Below are 20,953 nucleotides of genomic sequence, written 5' to 3' on the forward strand. Positions count from 1 at the left end.
CCAATGTCACAGGGGAAAACCCAACACTACCACCATTGAAGATGAAGTGGGCTGTGCTCCTGATCTCTCTCAGGACTGGCTTCAGCCCATCAAAGATCCATCAAGTTAGTCCTAGAGATATTCAGATTCCCTCTTCTAGCTAAGCTGGGAGATGGTGAGTCAGAAACCACAATTATGTCCAGAATTGTGGCAGAAGGTCTCCAGGCCACAGGCGGTGGTGCTTTCTCTAAGAGCCTGAGAGGCAGAGAAGCATGGGGAAAAGTCACTATGAAGAATCACAGGAAACACATTCATTTAAAATATCTATTGAAATTACAAATTAAACTCTCCAATATGATTCAAAGTACAAAACACCACATTAAAAGGCATTCAACAGCTCCTTTATACATCACAGTGTTAGTGGCACAAAATGCACTTACATTTCAAATACATCAACAGAACTATTTTTACACTGGTCAAATACATTATTTATACATATGCATGACTCCTTCATGCTTATCCCTATACAAGTTTAAAATACATCATAATAAAATGATCAAGAAAGGTTCAGTTATGTACCATGTACCTGTACCTAATGCTCCTGGAATTCTTTTAAGATATACACAAATCAAAGCAATAATGAAGACCACAGGGCTCTAAACACAAACAGCATGCCTTACTTAGTACAAGTGCCTTAGCAATTAAGGGCTGATGCAGGTTTTTTTGATGTCTTTAGTATCACTGTTATCAACAACTGTAATTTACTTGTTTTCCTCAGGCTTTTAGATTATGTACATGAAATGTACAAACTTTGGTCTTAAAAAAGCAAACCTGCAGAAAGGTTTATGCATGCTGCACCTCACTGGAATGATAATGGCCTGCATTAAAAATATTTATTCCTATACAGTAAAAGGCCTACAGATGAAATGCTCAGAACTTCATTCTAATCTTCCTGCCCATAACAATATTTAAAAAAGAAAAACCACTTGGTATTTTTCTCACCTATGGATATTTTATCCTGTCAGCTCCATAAATAAGGGCTATTCCCTAATTTTGATTGTTTTTTGCATGTCAGGAGCTCAGCTGTAAACTGAGAGTTGATTCAGTCTGCTGTTATTTGGGATTTTGCCTAATTTACGCACCAGAGTATCTGAGGAAAGATCATGCTTCTTAGTATGTTGGGGAAAGTACCCTAACTTCTTGACATACTAAAGTCAGTAGTAGGAGGCTTCAGGATGAATGTCAACATGAATAAAACTAAAATATTAACATAAAACTACAGTAATCTTTTGAAGAGCCTCAAAACCAATGAATTTGTCCTCACAGCTCTCCTGAGGTAAACACTGGTCCATTCACTTTAAAGATGGTCAGACTGAGATAAAAGGCAGTAAGTGACTTGGCCGATGTCATAGGGGAAAACCCAACACTACCACCATTGAAGATGAAGTGGGCTGTGCTCCTGATCTCTCTCAGGACTGGCTTCAGCCCAACTAATGGCAAGGCTAGGGAGATGCACAGCCTCTGGAGTGGGACCCCACACTCCCTAGATGTGACACCACATGACACCCCAGAAGAACATGCAGATGATGTAAGAGTACAAACTCCATTAAACAGCATTTATGAACACACCACTTACTCAAGAGCTCGACTTGATCCTTGTGGGTCCTTTCAAATCAGAATATTCTATGATTCTGTGTGAATAAAAACACCCTAAATAATAGCATAACCATAAAAAAATGCAGCGGAAATCATGCAGTGATACTTATTTTTCCGGTGCAAATCCAAAAAGCCATAGCTGTTGCCACAGATTTTCATTTGAAAGACAGAGAAACAAACATTCCCTTTCCCGTGGCAGGGTGTTTAAATGTCAGAGTTTAAAATTGTGTATTTACAATTGAATTTTGGGGTATTAAATGTCACAGTATCAACATAAGCTGTAACATAAAAGCACCCTGAACTTAATACATCACCACCAAAAGTTGCTACTTTGGAACCAAATTAGCATTAAAAAAAAAAAAAAAAAAAAATTAACAACCATAAAAACAAGCAAAAAAAAATCCCCGAGAATACAGATGGAATGACATTTAACAAACCTGAAAAGACTGGGTAGGTATTTGGTAAATATATGTAGGCATATAGTCTATTTCAACAGCTAGGATGTGAAACAAGAGTTGTGTCATAAAACTCACCCGTAGCAATTCAAGTATGTTGAGATCAGAGATACACTGACAGAGTTTTCTGATTGCATATAATATTACATGTGAGTATCAATTATAAATTATCATTTTAAAATTTCTGTATTTGCAAATAGCTTATTTATCTTTTTTTCTTTTAAATCTGGAAATGCATTAATTTTGAGATTGATTATTAACTGGCCACACAGCACTTGGGAAAAGTCAAGTTCTGCTGTATTTTGACATAAATTCTCTAAGAAAGGCACAGAGAAAATAAACCTCCTCATACCAGGACACTCAGTACTGTTCACAGGCCAGTGAATATTTCCTGTTTACCATGATCCCAGTAGGAGAACTGGTCACCAGTCACAGCCACAATACAGCAAAACCCCTCAGTGCCCCAGCTAGAAAATTAATAACCCATTAAGTCTTTACATCCTATTGTCCAGGGCTTTTTTCCCCAGTCAAACAGGAGTACAGGGCCAGGGAGGAAAGGCCATAGTTCAAGCTAACCTTCAGGAAGCTGTCCTTTGCAGAAGGGTTTCCACTAATTCTGCACAGTGAAGCTATGACTCAGGACAACTCAGGTGTGTGGCTTGGGATCCCTCTGGGAAATGGACTGAGCTGATGCCAGAGGGAGAGAAGCACCTCCCTGCCTGCTGAACTCAGCAGTCCTCCACACACCCCTGGAAGCTGGCAAACAGGGAACAAACGCACTACCAGACTTCTCTACAGGTATTTTTGAACAATTAAGCAATTTTTAACAACCAAGTTAGCCAAAATACTAAAGATACTCAAATAACAAAAGATCTGAACTGTGAATTGCCATAAACAATCTGAAGATATTATGAGTTCAGATTTGTTGGAAACAAGCTATCCTTTTTATTCACATTACACAAGCCAAACTCATTAAAATCAAACCAAGTAAGTGAATTGCAATCTCCAGCTCCTAGAGTTAAAATCTATGGTTAGATACAATTTGAATTTGGATAGCACTAAACTTGGAGGATAAGGGAGGAGAATAGTTTTATAAAAAGAAATTGGCCTTTTCAAAACTGTGCCCTACAATATTTTTATTTAACAGATACACAGTGTAAACCAAAAGCCAATAAAGAGTAATTTTTTGATGGTTGAGCTATGAAAACATATTCCCAGCCTGTGACAACAGCGAGAAGCAGATGCATTTAAGGATCTTAAGACATTTTCAGTGTAAAGTTATCCTGGCTTCAAGATATTCATCCATGTCAGTACATTGCTAATGGCAGAAATAAATGATGACCAAAAAATGCAGTAAAACTTCAGTCCACAAGCCATTCAAAAGAATGTTTTCCTTCATATTACAGACATACACATTGTTTCAGGTGCTTCACATTTCATGGCAAGAAGTTATTAGTCAAATTCTTGTTGGCTTTAAAATAGAGCAAAATAGTTTTCAAAAAAATATTTCTAAAGAGAAACCTCAATGATGTAGTATGTTGAATAGCACACTTTACTACCCTGAAAACAGAGTACTGAATCTTGCAAAACTATCAAGTGATTAGTTTTCAAATAAAATCTTATTTTGTCACAGTATTGTTATTAGCACAATACACCACATATCATACAATACTATCTCTGAAAATGGGCTAAGTAGTTTAAATGCAAAGCACAACTTCCACAAATATCCCAGGCATTTTCATATTAACTACAGGGATAACCATGATGTATTTTTATATTTAAAAGGAAAGACTCATTAATAACCCAAAAGTCTGCTAAACAGTAAAGTTAGTCCTGTATTTTTTATTAATTGTCCTAAAGACAGAAGCAAGCTATTCTGAATTTCCAAAATAATTCAATAGCACAGCTATTTACACATTTGGTTTAAATAGGATTTTATATATATATATATATGTATCTATAAAAAGATTAAGATACCTGGATTAGAAGTTACATAGCCCTATAAGTGTAGCAGAACCCTAAACAATAGCAAAAAATAACAATTCAGAAAAACACTAGTGGTCCAGGGGTAAGCAATACCATCAATGTATTTTTTAAAAAGAAACTTGATTAAATAGCAGGTTTGTGTCACCACTCAACCTTACAGCTTCATCAATTAATTTTAAAATGTAGCTTTTAATCAAACAAATTTCTTATAAGACTTTATAAAATTAGTGGAAGGCAGCAGGACTAACTTTGTCCCTCTGATCCACCCCAAATTGCAAGAAAGGCATAGGATGGCCTATATGCACCTTACTAATTTTGTTACACTTTGAAAAAATAGGTACTAAAAAGGACATTGTGATGGCTTTAACAAAATCAGATGTGCAATAAAGTCACATGAAGTTGACTATCAGATTCAAATGACAGTCACTCAAACATATGCAGGAATAAGACACCAAATTTGGAAGCAAATAGATATGCAGAAGTTTGTAGGCTTTTTCAGCTTGGTTTGCTGATGTCATTCAGTACAGTCCCTAGTCCACCAGCAGGGCAGCATCAACCTTTTGCATTATTTTAGCAGTATCACCTCTTAATTTCAGATAGCTACCCAGGTCTGTGGTCTCCCTTTAGCACCAAACTTGCCTTTTATTACCCTCCTTGTCTGTTATCAAGTGATCTGTACAACAGTAGTAACAACAGTTCCTGGAATCAAGACTGTGTCAACGAAAAGCAGAATGGGGCAAGTAAGGCTACAGCAATGTAAGTGCAAGAGGGAAACATAACAGCAACAGTAAAATCAAAACACGTTGTGATGAGTCCAATCTTCTCTCAGTCTAGGTAGGTAGAGGGTCATCATCTCCTTTATTACATTTGCACTTGCAGCAGAGAACAAATGGTGTAGCAAGTAGAAGGAAAGGGGAGGCCACCAAAAGTAGAAGACCAAATCCTGCAAAAATGCCTACCACCTGTAAGAGAAAGGGATAGCATTGTGTCAGGGATAGCAATGCCTAGATTCTGTGTCTGCTACACCACTGCATCCTCTGTGTCCATCAGAAATACCTCAGCAAATGCCACTGACCTTATCAGAGCCAGAACTCCCCACACGTATACTACAGTCAGCTCCTGTGACCAGAAAAGTGTGAGTGAAAGTAGTGTGAATGTTCATGTCTTAATGGTTCCTGTCAGAACTGTGCCACAGAACTCTGTTTTATCACACAAGGTGATGCAGATGGCTATTTGCCTTTTTGAGTTTTCTTATATCTCAAACAACTAATGAAGCAAATCACTACTACTTTTCTTGACCAATCTTAAATACTAAATATTGAAATCAAGGCTACAAAAAAGACTTCCACTTTCAGGTGCTCCCTTTTTTTCTGGAGAAAGCTTCAAGAAGAATTAGTCAAGGTGTTGGTGGTGTAATCTGGGAAGAATCCCACAATGTACCACCAGCATGCAGTCAAGCTTGGGTATTTCAATCACAGATTACTAACATGATGGATTATAGGAGGACTTTGCATATGCAATGGCTTTTTGCAGTCAGATCTGAGCTCATGCTGCTGCTTCAGGGCACATGATCTAAGTGCATCTTTTTCACTTACATTTATTGACCGCCTCCTTCCCAGCATGAGCAGAGGACCATACACTTACCTAACTGGTCAGTGTGACAAAGCAGTTAATTTCTACAGAGCTTAAATTTGGAAAATTATTTAAGAAACATTCAAGTTGAGCTTCATTGCCTGAGAAAGTTTCCCATTTGCCATAGGCAACTGAAGGAGTGATGCTGCAATGATATGCTCACAAACTATTTAAGAGAATAATTTAGATTTATTCACATGACAGTGTGAATTTGAATAATGATGGCAAGAGTGGAATGCTAATGCAATAGCAAAACCTCACAGCAGAAGGCAAAATGAAATTAGAGTGCAGCACTCATTAAGGATTCTTCTAGTCACGACTAGATACGCCACTTAATTAGCTGGCGAATATTAAATTAGCCGTGGTATAGATGGGAGGATGCAGTAGCACTTTTGCTGGCCAGGGATAATCGGGTGTCGATGATCTCGCACAGGGTTGTGGGGCTGCGCTGCCGCGGAGCGCCGGTACCCGCGGGAGGTGGCGCTGTGCGACAGCGCTCCGGGCGCGCACCCACGCACCCAGCGGGACCGGCACCGCGGCTGCTGCCGCCCGGCCACCCAGCGGGACCGGCACCGCGGCTGCTGCCGCCCGGCCACGGGGAGCCCCGCACCCGCACAGCGGGACCGGCACCCCGGCTGCTGCTGCCCGGTCACCGGGAGCCCCCGCTGCCTCGCCCTACCATCTCACATTTCTTCCCAGCAGCAATTCCTTTTTCAGCTTCAGAGGTGGGCACGTTTCATAACCCATTCTCTTTTTTCTGGTGGTGCTGACAATCTGATGCAACTTCTACTAATCTTTGCATTTATTTCCCAGAAACCGAAGTTAAATTGTCATCTTCAAAAAACATGAACTGCAAGTACGGCCACGCTGCTCTTTGCAACCCAGGCTGAGTGCACTGGTCAGACAGAGCCAAGCTAGAAGTTGGCAATTCAATGGACCAGACTGACTGCTGGTAATTAATATAAAACATCTATTTACACCTTCCTTTCAACCTCAATATGCCATCAAAGAAATCATTAATTTCAGTTTTTTTGTTTTGCTGTTTTTGTTTTTTTGGTGTGGTTTTGTGCATGTGTGGTGGGGGGCGCTGTTTAAGTAAAACTGCCTGCTGAGTATTACTTACTTATTTTCCTTGGTTCTTTTTCTTCTGAAGAAATTGCTGCCCTACTAGGCATCAAGCCATTTTCTCTGGCCAAAACAAATATTTTTTAAACCCACAAACAACAAACCAAAGACTCACCTCAATTTTCTTTGGATAAATCTAAGAACTTTAACAACTTACTCAAAGTTTACACAAGGAAACAATTGCAGCGTTGATTTGGCTTCAGCGGGTTTAGCAGAATTACATCCTGACTAGTAGTGAATTATCACCTTCTTTCTCAACAATAAACAGATCATCAAACATTCCATATATCAAACATATTTGCACAAACTGCAGTGGCTTAGAACAGATTCCAAATATCAGATTAATCACCTCATACTACAGGTTTATCAAGTAAACTTCACATACCCACACACCTCCTGAGATACCATTGGCTAATCCAAGCAAAAGCCAGTCCACAGCTCAGACACCCAGTGGTGTGGGTGAAAGGAGAAGGGTGAGATCCTTCCTCCTAGGCGTTTATGCTCACATGGAAAGAAATCTGTTCTTCAAGAAAAGTACCTCATCTCAAAAGTAGCTTTTTCCAGGCACACAGTTAATTTAGGAAGAGATGACTCAGATACACAGATGTCCCCCTATCTCTGAAGTGAATGTAGAGGCAGTAGATCGGACCAAGTCACACATTAGCATTTATACTGCATGCATCAAAGTGCTGCAGAGAGCTCTTTTATTACTAGCATTCTTGCTGAGTCTAGCAACTCTGAATCTAGACTACAAGAGGTATTCCCACACTCTCTGCAATTGTCAGTTTGAATCTGTGTTTGAAACTACTGATGAACCTTCAGGGTTATTTTTATCCAACCAACAGGAAAGAGTCAGATAGAGACCACAGAAAGACAATGTCTGTATTCAGGTTAATTCCTTTCCAGTTCTGGAACCAGAGCTAAAACTGCCTTGGAGAAAGAGCTTCCTTGTAAATAATACTGACAGTGGCAACCTAGTTGATCCTCCAAGTTCAGTGAGAACAATCTGGACTGGCACTGAACTGGCTCTGCAAACATACCTTTTCTGGTTCTCAGGGGCATTTTGCCAAGGAGGGTCTTCTCTAGTAGAACTAGTTGTTTCACTCCAAGCTACTGCCCTCTTTTTATCTGCTACAAAAATGAGTTACCATTTGGCACAGAATTCATTCTAAGGAGTTAAAATGAGAGACTATGACAGGAGTAGACCTGTAGAGAGCTTTCAAAGATCTGAGCTTTACCTGTGTCCTGTGCCAGATAACAGATGCCCTGGAGTGCCCCAGCTTGTTTCGACAAGGTCCTTTGTCGTAATGTATAAGGAGAAAATCATCCTGCAAATATTAAATGAGAAGGTAGGCAATAAACAGAAGTCCTTCAAGTTACAAAACACTATATCCTGACAACTTAAACCCAGGAATCACAGAGGAAGATAAAAGCAAGTGGATATGGCCATGTCCAACCTTTCCGAAGTGCTTTGTTTACAGTTAGGTGTCTGTACAAGCAGGTTTATTTGGCGTGTGTTATAGATATATAACAAATTCTTCTCCCAAAGGGTCTCAAGCTGCATAGTTAAATGCTAGCATGAAGTTTAGCAAGAGAATCCAAGAAGATGACCACTGCATGTATTTTACACACATATAGCAAGAGCAAAGGAAAAATCAGTACTTGTGCTGCAGACTTCCCAAGGCTGGTTCCTTTATCTAGCTGAAGAACAGAATGACAAAACAGATTTTTGAGATATTACATCCCTATCAATTCTGTCAGCCTCTCACAAACCAGACAAGATAGCAGGCCTAGTTCTAAGGAAACACTGCTTTTTTATCTGTGAGAGCTTGTGAGAAGCCTGTGACTTCAGGATTGTTAGTAAAGTATTCAAATGGAACAACCACAAGATTTGAATAGTTGGGAGTAGCTCTCAGGAACCTAATTTCCTTTGCTATTGTTAACAAAGTTATAAAGTAAAACTGATGACATGGAAACAGATGTTGTGTATTGTATATATTCTGATCTGTGGGCATGATAACAGGCTGATTTAAAAAAATATAAACATATGACAGTAGCAGCTTATAGACCAATAAATTCCTGCTGTTGGGGGAACACTGTATCCTTTCTCCTATGGCAGATCTATTTCTTGTCCCACAGAATACAATTAATGGTAAACAAATTAGACTGCTAGTGACATACCACATCTAGTTTGTTAAACATCCTCAAACTAAGAGCATTGCTAGTCTCATGCTGTAATGCCTTCAAGAAAGGCAACATTGAAAAGTCAGCGCTGAAAAAAAAAGCAACACCCTTCCCCATGTTAGGTGCCATGTAAAGATTGTAAACAAATTACTGTCATAAGATTTTACTTTTTAATAATTATTTATTGACTCAGACCAAATGCTAAATTCACACAGGTCAGACAAGCAAAACAGAGGATAAAAATCCTATCAAATTCCCAGCACCAGCCCTGGTGAGTTGTGGCCAGAAGCTAGTGAGCTATTTATTTAATTAATTAAAGAGACAGCTGGATGGCAAAGCAACGAACTTCTAAGCTTCTGAGAGCCAAGAGTGCACAGCATGTACTCACATCAAGAGATTCCAGACAGTACCAGCAAAAGGCATGTTTGCAATTCTTACACATCATTTGGGCACAGCCTTCATCTCGTTCAATGTAAACTTTACACTTTGGACAGCGTTTGATCGGAGCATCATCATCTTCCATTTTGAAAACTGAACTGTGGGAGGGAGTGAGAAATTAGTAAAATGCATGACCATGTCAGTTTAGAAAATAATGTCTAAGAACTGTGTATGAAGGCAAGCCTACTTTTTTTGCTTAAAAAAAGAGAAATTACTAGAGATTCAGGAATTTAAGTGGTTTTATTATTCAGATATTATGCCGTGCACTACTTTTCAACTATATCTTTAGCAATATGCTTAATGACTACAGTGTCTGCATAAAGTTAGGATCTTTTCTTTATCATGTAAAAAACTGCTTTTTTATGTAGATATTAATAGATATTAAACAGTTTTATCCTGTAATGTACCAAATGAGCAACAGGTAGCTCACACCTAAATATATTGTACATCTAGATTATTTTCCTTTTCTCTCCTTTCTTTCTCAGATGAAGAAACAATCCCTTGATTGCACAATAACCCCAGACCACATTCCTTTGGACTGGGGCACCAGGGACAGAGAACTTGTCTGTGCCCTCCTTGAGGACCCTGCCTAAGAGTTTCCCTCCAAATCAAGAACAATAAGGTTTTGGTGCATGTTGCTCTTTCAGTTAAACTTTGTCTCTGTTGACAGACTCCTAACAAGTCACTCTTCATGAGCTAGGGTCGCCACTGACTGTTCTTGCACATGTGTGCAAAACCACAGATACCCCCTGATATAATGGGCGCAACACAGAGGAATGTTGAAACAGTGGAACAATTTTTATTTCCCTTGTGTGGCTTTCTACTGTATGCAGTCTTTATGCTCACTAACAACTAAAATGTCACTAACAACTTAAATGACAAATCCTGCAGCTACTGCCATTGTGAGATGCAAGAATTACTGATGGAGAATCAACAGTTTGCTGAAAACAGGACTGATGATTGATTGATTTATTTGCCCAATAGCAGGATAAAAGGACACACACTAATGATTAACACTAGGGGTGACTGTACTAGAAAAAAATGCTTTGTATGCATAAAATGTATGTGAAACTCCTAATGCTCCTAACAGGCACATTGTGCTCAAGAACAATGAAAAAACAATTTTTACTTTTACATGGTGGAGAAAAAAAATTAAGCATGGAATAAAAACTAAAAGCAACCAAAACACTAAGCAAATGTAGATAAAGTTTGTTACCTTGCCATGAAATTTAGCAACCTTCAGTTCTTGTCATGCACACAGAAAAGCATGTGCCAAAGTTAGTGTATTTGATCAGGAACTCATCATGACAGCATCCTAGCTAGTCATCTGTTACAGCAAAGCTTGAAAGAAGACAAGGTATGAGTAACTAAGTCCAAAGCTGGACAGGGCTTTAATGATGCCTTGGAGTGCAACACAATCTTTGAAAAATCCCAGACATGAAGTGGAACACATGCACAATGGTCTTTCTTATTCAGTGGCTGCAGTTTGCCACCAGAGACCACTTGAAACAGAACTTAAGATCATACGGCAAATGTGCAGCAGAGGGGATGATTGACAGGGTATCCTAAAAATCACTGTCTGGCATGATGTTAGCGACTCCCACACTGTCCAGGAGAGCAGCAGTAACAAGATCATCTCAAAGTGAAGCTGATGAGCTGCCTGGATGTCATATTTTTCCCACTGGGGCAAAAGGCCAAAGACTCAAGCAGCTCTTTTGTGCTTTTCTGGGAATGCTGGCAAAGAGTGAGGCTGCCAAGAGCTGTTCAGTTTTAGAATACAGCATTAAAAGAACAGGAACAACTAAGTGAAGGAAACAGCTTTAGAACAAAACATCAGGAAAATGCCTCTTTGAGTTTTTGGCTTCTAAATACTTAATCTTTCTCAATATCTTACCTTGTTTCTCCTGGAAGAAAAGAGATTGGCATGCTCTCTTGACAGCCTTGACCTGGATGCCAATTAGATTTGCAAGCAGAGCAGAACTCAATGTCGCACACTTTGCACTGGACCAGCTGAGGGTCCTGTGGGCTTGATTCCTGGAGCTGGCAAACTGCCTGGCACGTAGAGGATGGACACCAAGTCCGGCATGGATCCAAAAGCACTTCTGCAAAGGGACATAAAAGAACCAAATTCAAAGGCGGATACAAGATCAGCCTTCCATAACAATGCATTTCAGCTGAGGTTGACTGGCAGGGCATTTGAAGACACAAATTTTCAAAAGGAGCTTTTTAATTTCTGTGACCCACATTGACATAAACCTGGCAGGCTTTGCAAACAGGCACCAAACCAAAGTGAGTTTCATGAGTCTCAATTAATTGCCCACTTCCATTCACTGAACTAAACTTGTTCTGAGAATTGGATGTATTTTTTTCAGTTGTACTTGAAGTTAAATACAACGTATACTATGCAGTTAAACCCACCAGAAAGTGTTTTTACAATGCCTTGTCCAGTAGGAACCTATTTCAAGTTGACCTCTATCCTAATGTAACTGCGTGATTAACAAGAGCCTAAGATAGTTTCATCTCTTTCTTGGATGCTCCTTACAGATAACTCATTTCATGTTTCAAAGCCCAGTGAAGGCAGTAAAAATCTACCAATGATTGCAGTGGTTTCTAGGCTGGGTCCTGCCCCCAGCAAAACTTTACTGTAAGTTCTCTATGGTCACGCCATTCCACATTTCCATAGGCACACAGTCAGCTTATGTTCTTAATGTATCATCACACACATGCTCATTAATTCTGTACCAAATGCTAACCCAGGAGATAATCTTGCCTCCGCGAAAGAGGTCAGTATTCTTCTCCAGCCCCTACAATACTAGTAGTCAACTTACACAGCAAAGCTCAAAATAGAAGTCACTCCCTCCCTTAGTTATTTAGGAATATAATACATAGCAATTTTCTTTCCTTAGTTTATTCCCAGAGTGCTGCAGCTCTGGGAATCATGCAGGCAAGAACAGAAGCAATTACTTTTTAGGTTTTGGGGTTTTTCTTTCTGATGACCAAGCAATTAACACACAATGCTACTGCAAGAACATATGCAGAGATTCTGATTTATAGGATTGCTCTGGAACAAACTCGTTCTCACAGCCTTCAATGGGTAGTGTTACATGTGTTACCTCTTTCAAACTGTAGCTTCTTATATCTTTGCATGATTTCTGATGCAACCATGCACTCAATCTGTTGAAAAAAGGAAAAGAAAAAAAATTCCAATTAGGAACAGTAATGATCTGTTAAACAAACTGAGTATTTGACCTTTGGAGATTTAATAAAAACATATGTTGTCAACAATGAAGCTGTAACATAAAAAGCAAGACAGATTTAAGCATCCTGTAAGGAAAAGAAAACACCCTCTTTGCAGGAAGAGTACCTCATTTTCTTGCAGATGACCTCGCTTTGGGCAGGCAGCATCAGGGCAGCTGATTGCTGTTTCTAGACCTTCTTTGATCAGAAGTTCCACATACTGTTTTAGGCACTGCAAGAGAGCCAAACACTGAGTTAACTATTCTGCCAAGGTTAAATCACTCAGTATTCTAACAGCTTTAGTCTGAAAATCTGAAGAACTCAAACTTTGAAAAAACAGGTACTAGTGTGTCCGTTTTACAGCCATGAGCCACATTCATAGCTTTTGGCACAGTTATGCCTTTAAGGAGAAAAGAGAAAGTTAATATCCTCATCAAAATTATAGAATCATTTAGGTTGAAAAAAATTTCTAAGACCACTTAAACCAAAATTAACCAAATAGCTCTCAATCAATTTAAAGTATGCAGCAAATTACAAAATAACAATGGGAGAAAGAACTAATCAAAGAGGATGCAGAGGCAAAAAAACAATAAAACACTTCCATGATACAATTAGATTAACCACACTCTAAAGAAATTTGTGTGACTGGAAGCCACAACATATCTTAGTAAGCAGTAATTCCCCACAGACAGGCATCTGTCAAGCATACTAGAACACAAAGGGAGTTGAGTATCTTGACATCTATTCTTGGAAAACAACTATCTGAACTTCATGGTTAAAGAAGTAACTTTTCCACAGAAAGGAAAAATGTGAGAATTAGGACTCCCTGAAGAACGACAGTTTCCATGGGGACCAAATAATAAATATTGGTAAGACTAATACTTTTCTCCCCTAGCAACCACAGCATTTTACTCAACCAATAACTGTAAATGTAGCCTCTAACACAGCAGTGCACAGCATGGCTGTCAAAGCAGAGAAGAAAAGTGTATGTTTTTGACCGAGGGCAAATTAAGATTAAACCTTGTTATTCTTGACAAGCAACAACTCTCCTCCAACTCCATCCTTCCTACATCAAGCTGAGAGCTAAAGCATAGGTGTCTACTGGGAAGACAGGGGAGTGATGAAGAGATGCTCTCTGCTGCTACCATGCCCAGCACTACACAGAAAGAGCAGATGAGGGTCTGCTTCCCAGGGGATGGGGGCACCCTGTGATGTTCTCACACTGCCTGTGTGCTCAGCTGGCACAAGCAAATTGGAGACAATTACAGAACAAGGTCCCAAACTCTCTCTTTGCAGATGTGTGAATAAAGAGTTAGCCTAAACCAACAGCAGAGTGAAATGAAGATACAACACCAGCTCAGCATACAGCTGTGTGGGAGGCAAGAAGGACTACACACTCTGCAGCAAACCTTCAAAACAAGGATTTCAGTTACCATTTCCAGACATTTGCTAAAGGTATGCAGCTGCTGACTAACCACCAGCCTGGGAAGGCAAAGAGCTGCATTGATGGTGCCAAGGCTGGTGTGCCCCACTTCAGGTCAGAGCACAAAACTGCTTCTTCCTTCACCCTGTGCAATCAAATAGACCATCAACAAGCACCTTCCAGCAGAACCCTCAGGCACTGGCTTGTAGCTGTTAAAGTTCAGACTTCAAACCTCTTCTGCCTCTCCATTTGTCTATTCAGCTCCTTTCAGATACCCCTATTAACAAATTATTCTAGATTTTACCTCTCGCACCTTGATTGCAGCTAAGACTGTACTTCCTGCCCACACAATCTCTGCTGCACTGGTCCACAGCATTTCTGGTGGCATGTTGCCACCACCTTGATAGCACAAGAAATCATTTCTGTTAGAGCTCCCTTTCTCTGTGTCTCCCACACATTAGAGAAAGTAGATCATTTTTTTTAAAGAAAAACAGAGATCAGATAATTGATATTTATAAAATGTTTAATTGTGCATAGAAATCCATGTGTGACAGCCTACACATAGTCTTTGTCTTCCTCAGTAGGGGTTTAATGAGGACAACTGTTCAGTTAGTAGACGTTGACTTGCAGAAGGTTTCCAAGCCTTCACTCGGAGCTCTGCAGGGTAGGTGACGGAACACTTTAGGAGAATCCGTATCACTAAGCACAACAGGCTGAGCTCTGCAACACCCAGACCCTAGGCTGTGTGCCTTGGCAAGCTGTGATTTCAGCTCTACTGAGGTATTAGTGCTGCTATAATGACACTGCTGGCTCTTCTCTTTCCTCTCCATTTGCAGATGCCAAGTGTGGATTAAAACGAAAATGCATACATTTTTAATGCCAGCACTTAGCACTCATAGAAAGTACTTTTCAAGCTGAATGAGCTTTGCTATCATTAATCATTAATGTGGCTAATTCTCCTCCTCAACCTGTTTAGGACTATTGCCAAAGCCTACTCAATTTGCTTCCCTTTCCTCTCATTTTCCAAGAAACTACACAGTTCATTCCTGTCATGAGCAGTATCCATGGCCTTTCCCTTCCCCTTCATGGGACATTGGCTGCTGCCTTCTCAAAATCAGCACAGCCAAGTGCACTTCTCATGCTTCACCTTCTGAGAAATGCCTCAAGGCTACAAAACATTGCTGGAAAATAGGTAGAGGATAAAACAAGCTATCCACTCAAGACTCCCCTGAGACTTCTCAGATAGAGAGAGAGGAACCCAAAGCAGTTGCAAGAGAATTTGATGCGCAGGGTACCTGTGGCTTCTCTTGGGAGCAGACACAAGACATGCAACTTGTATAAGATTGGCTACAGTACCAGAAATGAAGCAGCATGCAAGCAACGCAACAAAGCAGGATTAGGTATTCAGTCATATACTATGAAAAATTCATTGTAAAACAATTACAAAAAGATGACAAATTTTTGCAAATTTTCTATGCAACTTGATTCAATGCTGGAAGAAATTATTTTCATATTCCTTCCATTAAGGCAATAAAGTACTCTATAGCATGAACAAAAAATGTGGAAGTGTAGGTCACCCCAAACAACACTCAAAATGAAGTCTATTACATAACTTTTCTCAGAGAAAACAGGAGCTAAAATTAGATACCTAAGGCATGAGATTGGAGTAAGGTTACAAGAGTACTCTGACGTGTATAAAACCAATATGCTGAGAAACATCATCATTATTCCTCTAATGGATGTTATGTCAGAAGAGACCAGTTAGCTCTCCTGAGCACTACTCCTATTGTTCCCAGTGCATGCATACTCCTTGTGCATCCCTGTTCTGTCCTCCTTCCATCCCTGCTGTCCTTTCTGACGCATGCATAACTTTTTCTGTCACCTGGTAACCCATGAATCCTAGAGACATTTGCTGTCCCCATGACAAAGGGCAGAAGCACATCCATTTTTAGGAGTTTTGGCCCAGATCCATTCCCTCACAAAGATCAACTGAGACCCCAATTCAGCAGCAGTTTTACTATAAGCTGCCTATATAAATTGGGAACACTTTTTTTTCTGTTGCCTCAGAGACAGATGACTAATAAAGGAATGACTTTCTGAAGCTGCCAAGCACAGTGCAGTATTTAAAGCTTAGTAAGATGTGTTGCACTTCTAACCTCTATACATCAAGGATTGTGCCACACAGGAAGGTATGTGCTCTGACCGCTGAAGTGTCACGGCTTTAGAGCTTCATATCTTTTTGTTTAATGTTATAAAGATCAACATACCCTATATAGGAATCAAAATGTTTATTTTTTGCCTAATTTCAAAACCACAACACAATCTTGCTCTCCTGCATTTGGCTCTAACAAATCTGCATGGGCCACAGCAAAATTTTTGTATTTTCCCTTTCTTTTAGAAGAATTCCAGGAATAATAATGCTTACTTCTGATGTTGGTGCTTTGATTTATTTCTCCTGACATCAAAACCCAAATAAACCCCACCATAATTCCAAAAAAGGAATCTTGACTTTCACTGTTTACACGGCAGGGGGGGCAACACTTATCTACCATCTACTTTGACAGAAAAAATGTGTTCACTTGGTGCCTGAGGTCACTTTTCAATACAAAGTGTATGTAATTAAAACACTTGGATGTCACAGACATTTCTTTTATGAAAAATCCTCTCTTAGGATTTTCCTGCTGAAGCTGAGAAGTTCAGCAACCAGACATAAACAATAGGTTATCTGCTTCTGTGGAATGCAACAGGTCAGTTCTGGATTGGCCCAGATTGAGTGTTTGGAAATAATAGCCAATCCGGAACTGAGCTCTCTCGGACACAGTCCGAGAGAGCAAGGTTTGTTGATCATTCTTTACTTTCTATTCTTAGGTAGCTAGCAGCTTCTGGAAACTCTCCTTTTCTTTTTCTTTTTAGTATAGTTATAATAGATGTTTATATCATAACTTAATAAATCAAGCCTTCTGATCATGGAGCCCATCTCGTCTCTTCCTTCACCCCGAAAACCTTGTGGCCAACCGGCGACACTTGGAGATGGTTTGGGAAAGTTATAACTAATTTATTTTTAAGAACATGTTATTGCTACTATTGCAGCAAACATGGAGTGGTTTTCCAAGATGCCACCTTTTATTTGAGTTAGGCAGACAAAAAGATTATCCTGCACTGTTTTCTTAACAGCTGATAGGTGGAATTTGTTAAAATGTAGACTTCTGACTACACTAATGCTGTGATGCAAGTGCCAAATCATATGGGAAATTTTTAAATCGGTCCATGGATTTGGAAAGGCGAAAAACACATGACAAGAGTGAAGTATATCATCACTACATCATTTGATTTATTTCTTAAACCTTCAAATGTATTTTAGTGCTGGCACTAGGCCATACCCATCACCACATGAAGTGTGCACTACATGCAGAATCATCACATGCTGGTATTGGAAAACAACTTTTAAAAAACCAAAACATATGCACCGATAAAACTGAAAGAGGGGAAAATAAAAATAAGAAATCTAGCATTTAATAAGTTCTAAAAAAGAAAGGGAAATAATTTTTTACAATGTATTTAGTAGCAATAAATATTTAAGTTAGGCAAAGGCAGTTGCTATTGTGCACAAATATTAACCTTGGAGATAACCCTGCACTTTGGGCAGACAATCACTAGGAGTGTACGCTGCACTTCAGAAACACAATGAAGGGCTGACATGCTTTCTCAACAAGGGAGATCTTTTAAAGCTCAAGCTGAAAATCTTTTGAAAGAGGATAATTATTAACATGTAGATGAAATTGCTTGTCTCAAATTCTATATCATCTGCAAACCAGGATTAGATGAACATCTAAAAACATCATACATAAATACACACACACTTATAATTACATAAACTTGCATTCAACCACATGAAGACTCAGGAAAAGCTGGTTGGTATTTTGTGATCCATGTTACAAGTGACATCAGGATATGTACATGCAAAGATCCCTTTGGGCATTGCATTCTAGGGTAAGAAGATTCTTCTGTATGAAGAATATGAAAGGATATTGAGTGAGAAGCACTTATTTTGTGTCTTGTAGCTAAAAATCTACAGTTTGGTCTATGGGTTGCTTTTATGCTAACAGGATACTAAGCCAAAGCTCAAAATTCATGTGATGGGGCTACACAGATGACCAAAACTACTACAGCATCAACTACATTTGGTAGTATTTTTATGCTCTACATACTGGGAATTTTTCTTTACATTGCTTTAAAATGAATTTTAAGAAGGTAATATCTTTTCTTCCATAAGACAGGGCAATACCAAGGTTATTCTGCTGCTCTGTGCAAATTCCCCTAAGCTAATTCTGCAGTCAGTCTGGTGAATAGGTAGAATTTATACTTGTAGACAAACTGCCTGTAAATCTTTTGGGTAACATGATGTAATGTCCTATTTTAGATTCAGATTAGAACAGTGCAGTGATGTAGTGTGCAATACTCACTGGGGCAGGAGCAGACAGCATGTGTGAGAGTGAGTGAATTTCTTTCACTACAAAAAAATCTGAGCGTCTGTCTCTGGGGTAAAGACTAATACTCTTGGAAAAATAGCTCCCTTCCTTTTGTCCAAATAGCAAATTCATTCTGAATGTCATTTTCTAGAAATATTTTCCATTTAGACAAACCTGAACAATTTCAAGAAGAAAAACTCCCCTAGAACAAGCAGCCTGCATCTGGGGTGTTCTCTGAAAAAGGAAGAATGCTACAACAAGGCTAGAGCCTTCCCTATTCCTGAAAGAGATTTTTGTAGCCACATATAACTATCATATGCTACCTTTTTAAATATTTCAATGCATACTTCTTAAAGTAACAGGAACACTTATCTTGTAATAGGACAAATCACAGAATCACAGCATAGCTTAGGTTGGGACATACTTTACAGATCATATAGCTCCAACCCTTTTGCCATAGGCAGGGACACTTTCTACTAGACCCGGTTGCTCAGAGCTCTATCCAAACTGGCCTTGAACACTTCCAGAGATGGGGTACTCACAACTTCTCTGGGTAACCTGTCCAGTGCCTCACCACCATCACAGTAAAGAATTCCGTCCTACTATCTAAACCAACTCTTTTTCAGTTTGAAGCCATTCCCACTCGTCCAATCACTACATGCCTTTATAAATAAAGCCCCTCCAATTTTCTTGTACAGCCTTCTAGTTGGACTCCCTGTAGGAAACCCCACCATAAAGTTACCCATCCCTGCCCTCCCTTTAATCCTGACCCATAAGCTTTTGGTGGTCTCCTTAGTCCCCAAGTGTAGCTCCACACCCTCCAGCTGGTTACTGACATCCAGCGACATCTCCACTTCATTTATTCTGCCTGCCCTTCCTAAAGAGCCTGTATCCTTCCATTCCAACACTCCAGTCATAAGAGCAATACTATTTAATCTTAGTGTTTTACAGAAAAAGAAAACTACTTTCCAAGCAATTTCCATGGTATACTTATCGCACACAAGAAAACATGCGCAAGAAAAGAAAAAGAACAGTGGGCTCCTCAGAGAGGTTTTAAGCTTCTTTCAAATTTACTACATGGCCTTTTTGTGTAAAGTAGTTACAATCCTGCCTCAAATCTATTGTTGTTTAATAACAGGCTCAACTCGAAACCACTCTTGCACTGCTGCTCCAGCGTGCCCAATTCTCTACAGCAGACCTACAGCCTAGCTTTTTAGTATCACCCTAATCCTACTTAGCTGACAAGCGACTTACTGGAAAATATCTATGCACACTTAATCACAGAGATCTGTTGGAGGCAAATGCCTGACTGTGGGAGTAATTTTTCTTCTTTACTAGATAAATTATCAGCTATACTGACCAAATCTGCAAGCACAAGCTACATTCAACTTCACAAACCACGTAGATCTGAGACAGATGCACATTAGAAGTGTTTAATGTTTGTGGTAATACTTTGAACTTCAATCATTTCCACTTCTACAGACATCTTTTGAGAAATAATTATGTACTTGCAAAGAAATCTTCACCATTAGAACTCAAATTTTTATTAACCCTAATTTATCATCTTAAGAATAAATCACAGGAAGAACAAATTCACTTATCTTGACATGCAGTACTTCAAATCTAAAAGCAGTACGAGAGAACTGTCTTACATGTTTATCTTTTATATCCTTTGTTTTGTTACGGAGACAAAAATTCTGCTACACAAGCATACCAACCCTTGAGTCCAAGAGAAGCACCTGCAAGTCACTCCAGAGCTCTGCAACACGGAAATACCTAAAGCCTTAGGCTGTGAACAAGAAGGTACACACTGAGAGAGACTTTGGCCAGAACCAGGGAGAGATAACATCACAGCTGATACATGTTTTTCCCAAAGTGGCAAGCAATTTGGAAGACCCCTGTTTGACAGGTTTCCTGCCTCTATCCTCTCGATACTTGGCCTATTTTAAAGATACTTTTTGTTTGAAATTGCCAAGGGTAAATGCCTCTTTTTCCCACCATGCTGTCAATGTTTAAAGACTCCCTCAGCTGTTCTGTAGCCCTGTTATAGACTATATTGCCAGTCTAAACACAATCACATAATCTTCCCTGTGGATGATGGCCAAACAGGATGAGGGCTGGGAAAAATAAACACAACCCATGTGCTTCCATGTCTGAGGACAAACCATCTGAGCATTCTTCCCTGAGCCGTAAAAATTATTGTTGTCCAAGAATCCTTGTGCTCCCAGCAGCTGGTGTAATCTTAGTATGGGGACTGACCACATCCTGGCAGGAGTAGGCACTCACCCACTGCAAATACTGCTGTAGTTAGAGCCGTGGTGGTTGTCGATTCCTCCTATGGACAGCAGAGTAGACTTTGCTGCATTGGT

At 39.6% G+C, this 20,953-nt stretch overlaps 1 protein-coding gene across 1 annotated transcript in view; it reads right to left on the bottom strand.

Annotated features, from left to right (window-relative positions):
* Positions 1–289: 289 nt before the first annotated feature.
* Positions 290–20,953, bottom strand: part of RNF144A (ring finger protein 144A) — a 62,922-nt gene continuing 42,258 nt past the window's right edge. Inside the window, exons 4-9 of the mRNA XM_030945111.1 lie at positions 12,820–12,924; positions 12,569–12,629; positions 11,350–11,557; positions 9,406–9,553; positions 8,072–8,161; positions 290–5,038 (exon numbers count right to left, since the gene is read on the bottom strand). Of these exons, the coding sequence (XP_030800971.1) occupies positions 4,907–5,038; positions 8,072–8,161; positions 9,406–9,553; positions 11,350–11,557; positions 12,569–12,629; positions 12,820–12,924 (744 nt within the window). The 3' untranslated portion in view covers positions 290–4,906. The remainder of the gene's footprint in view (positions 5,039–8,071; positions 8,162–9,405; positions 9,554–11,349; positions 11,558–12,568; positions 12,630–12,819; positions 12,925–20,953) is intronic.

Source organism: Camarhynchus parvulus, chromosome 3, assembly GCF_901933205.1.
Source record: "Camarhynchus parvulus chromosome 3, STF_HiC, whole genome shotgun sequence".
NCBI classification, from domain to species: Eukaryota; Metazoa; Chordata; class Aves; order Passeriformes; family Thraupidae; genus Camarhynchus; species Camarhynchus parvulus.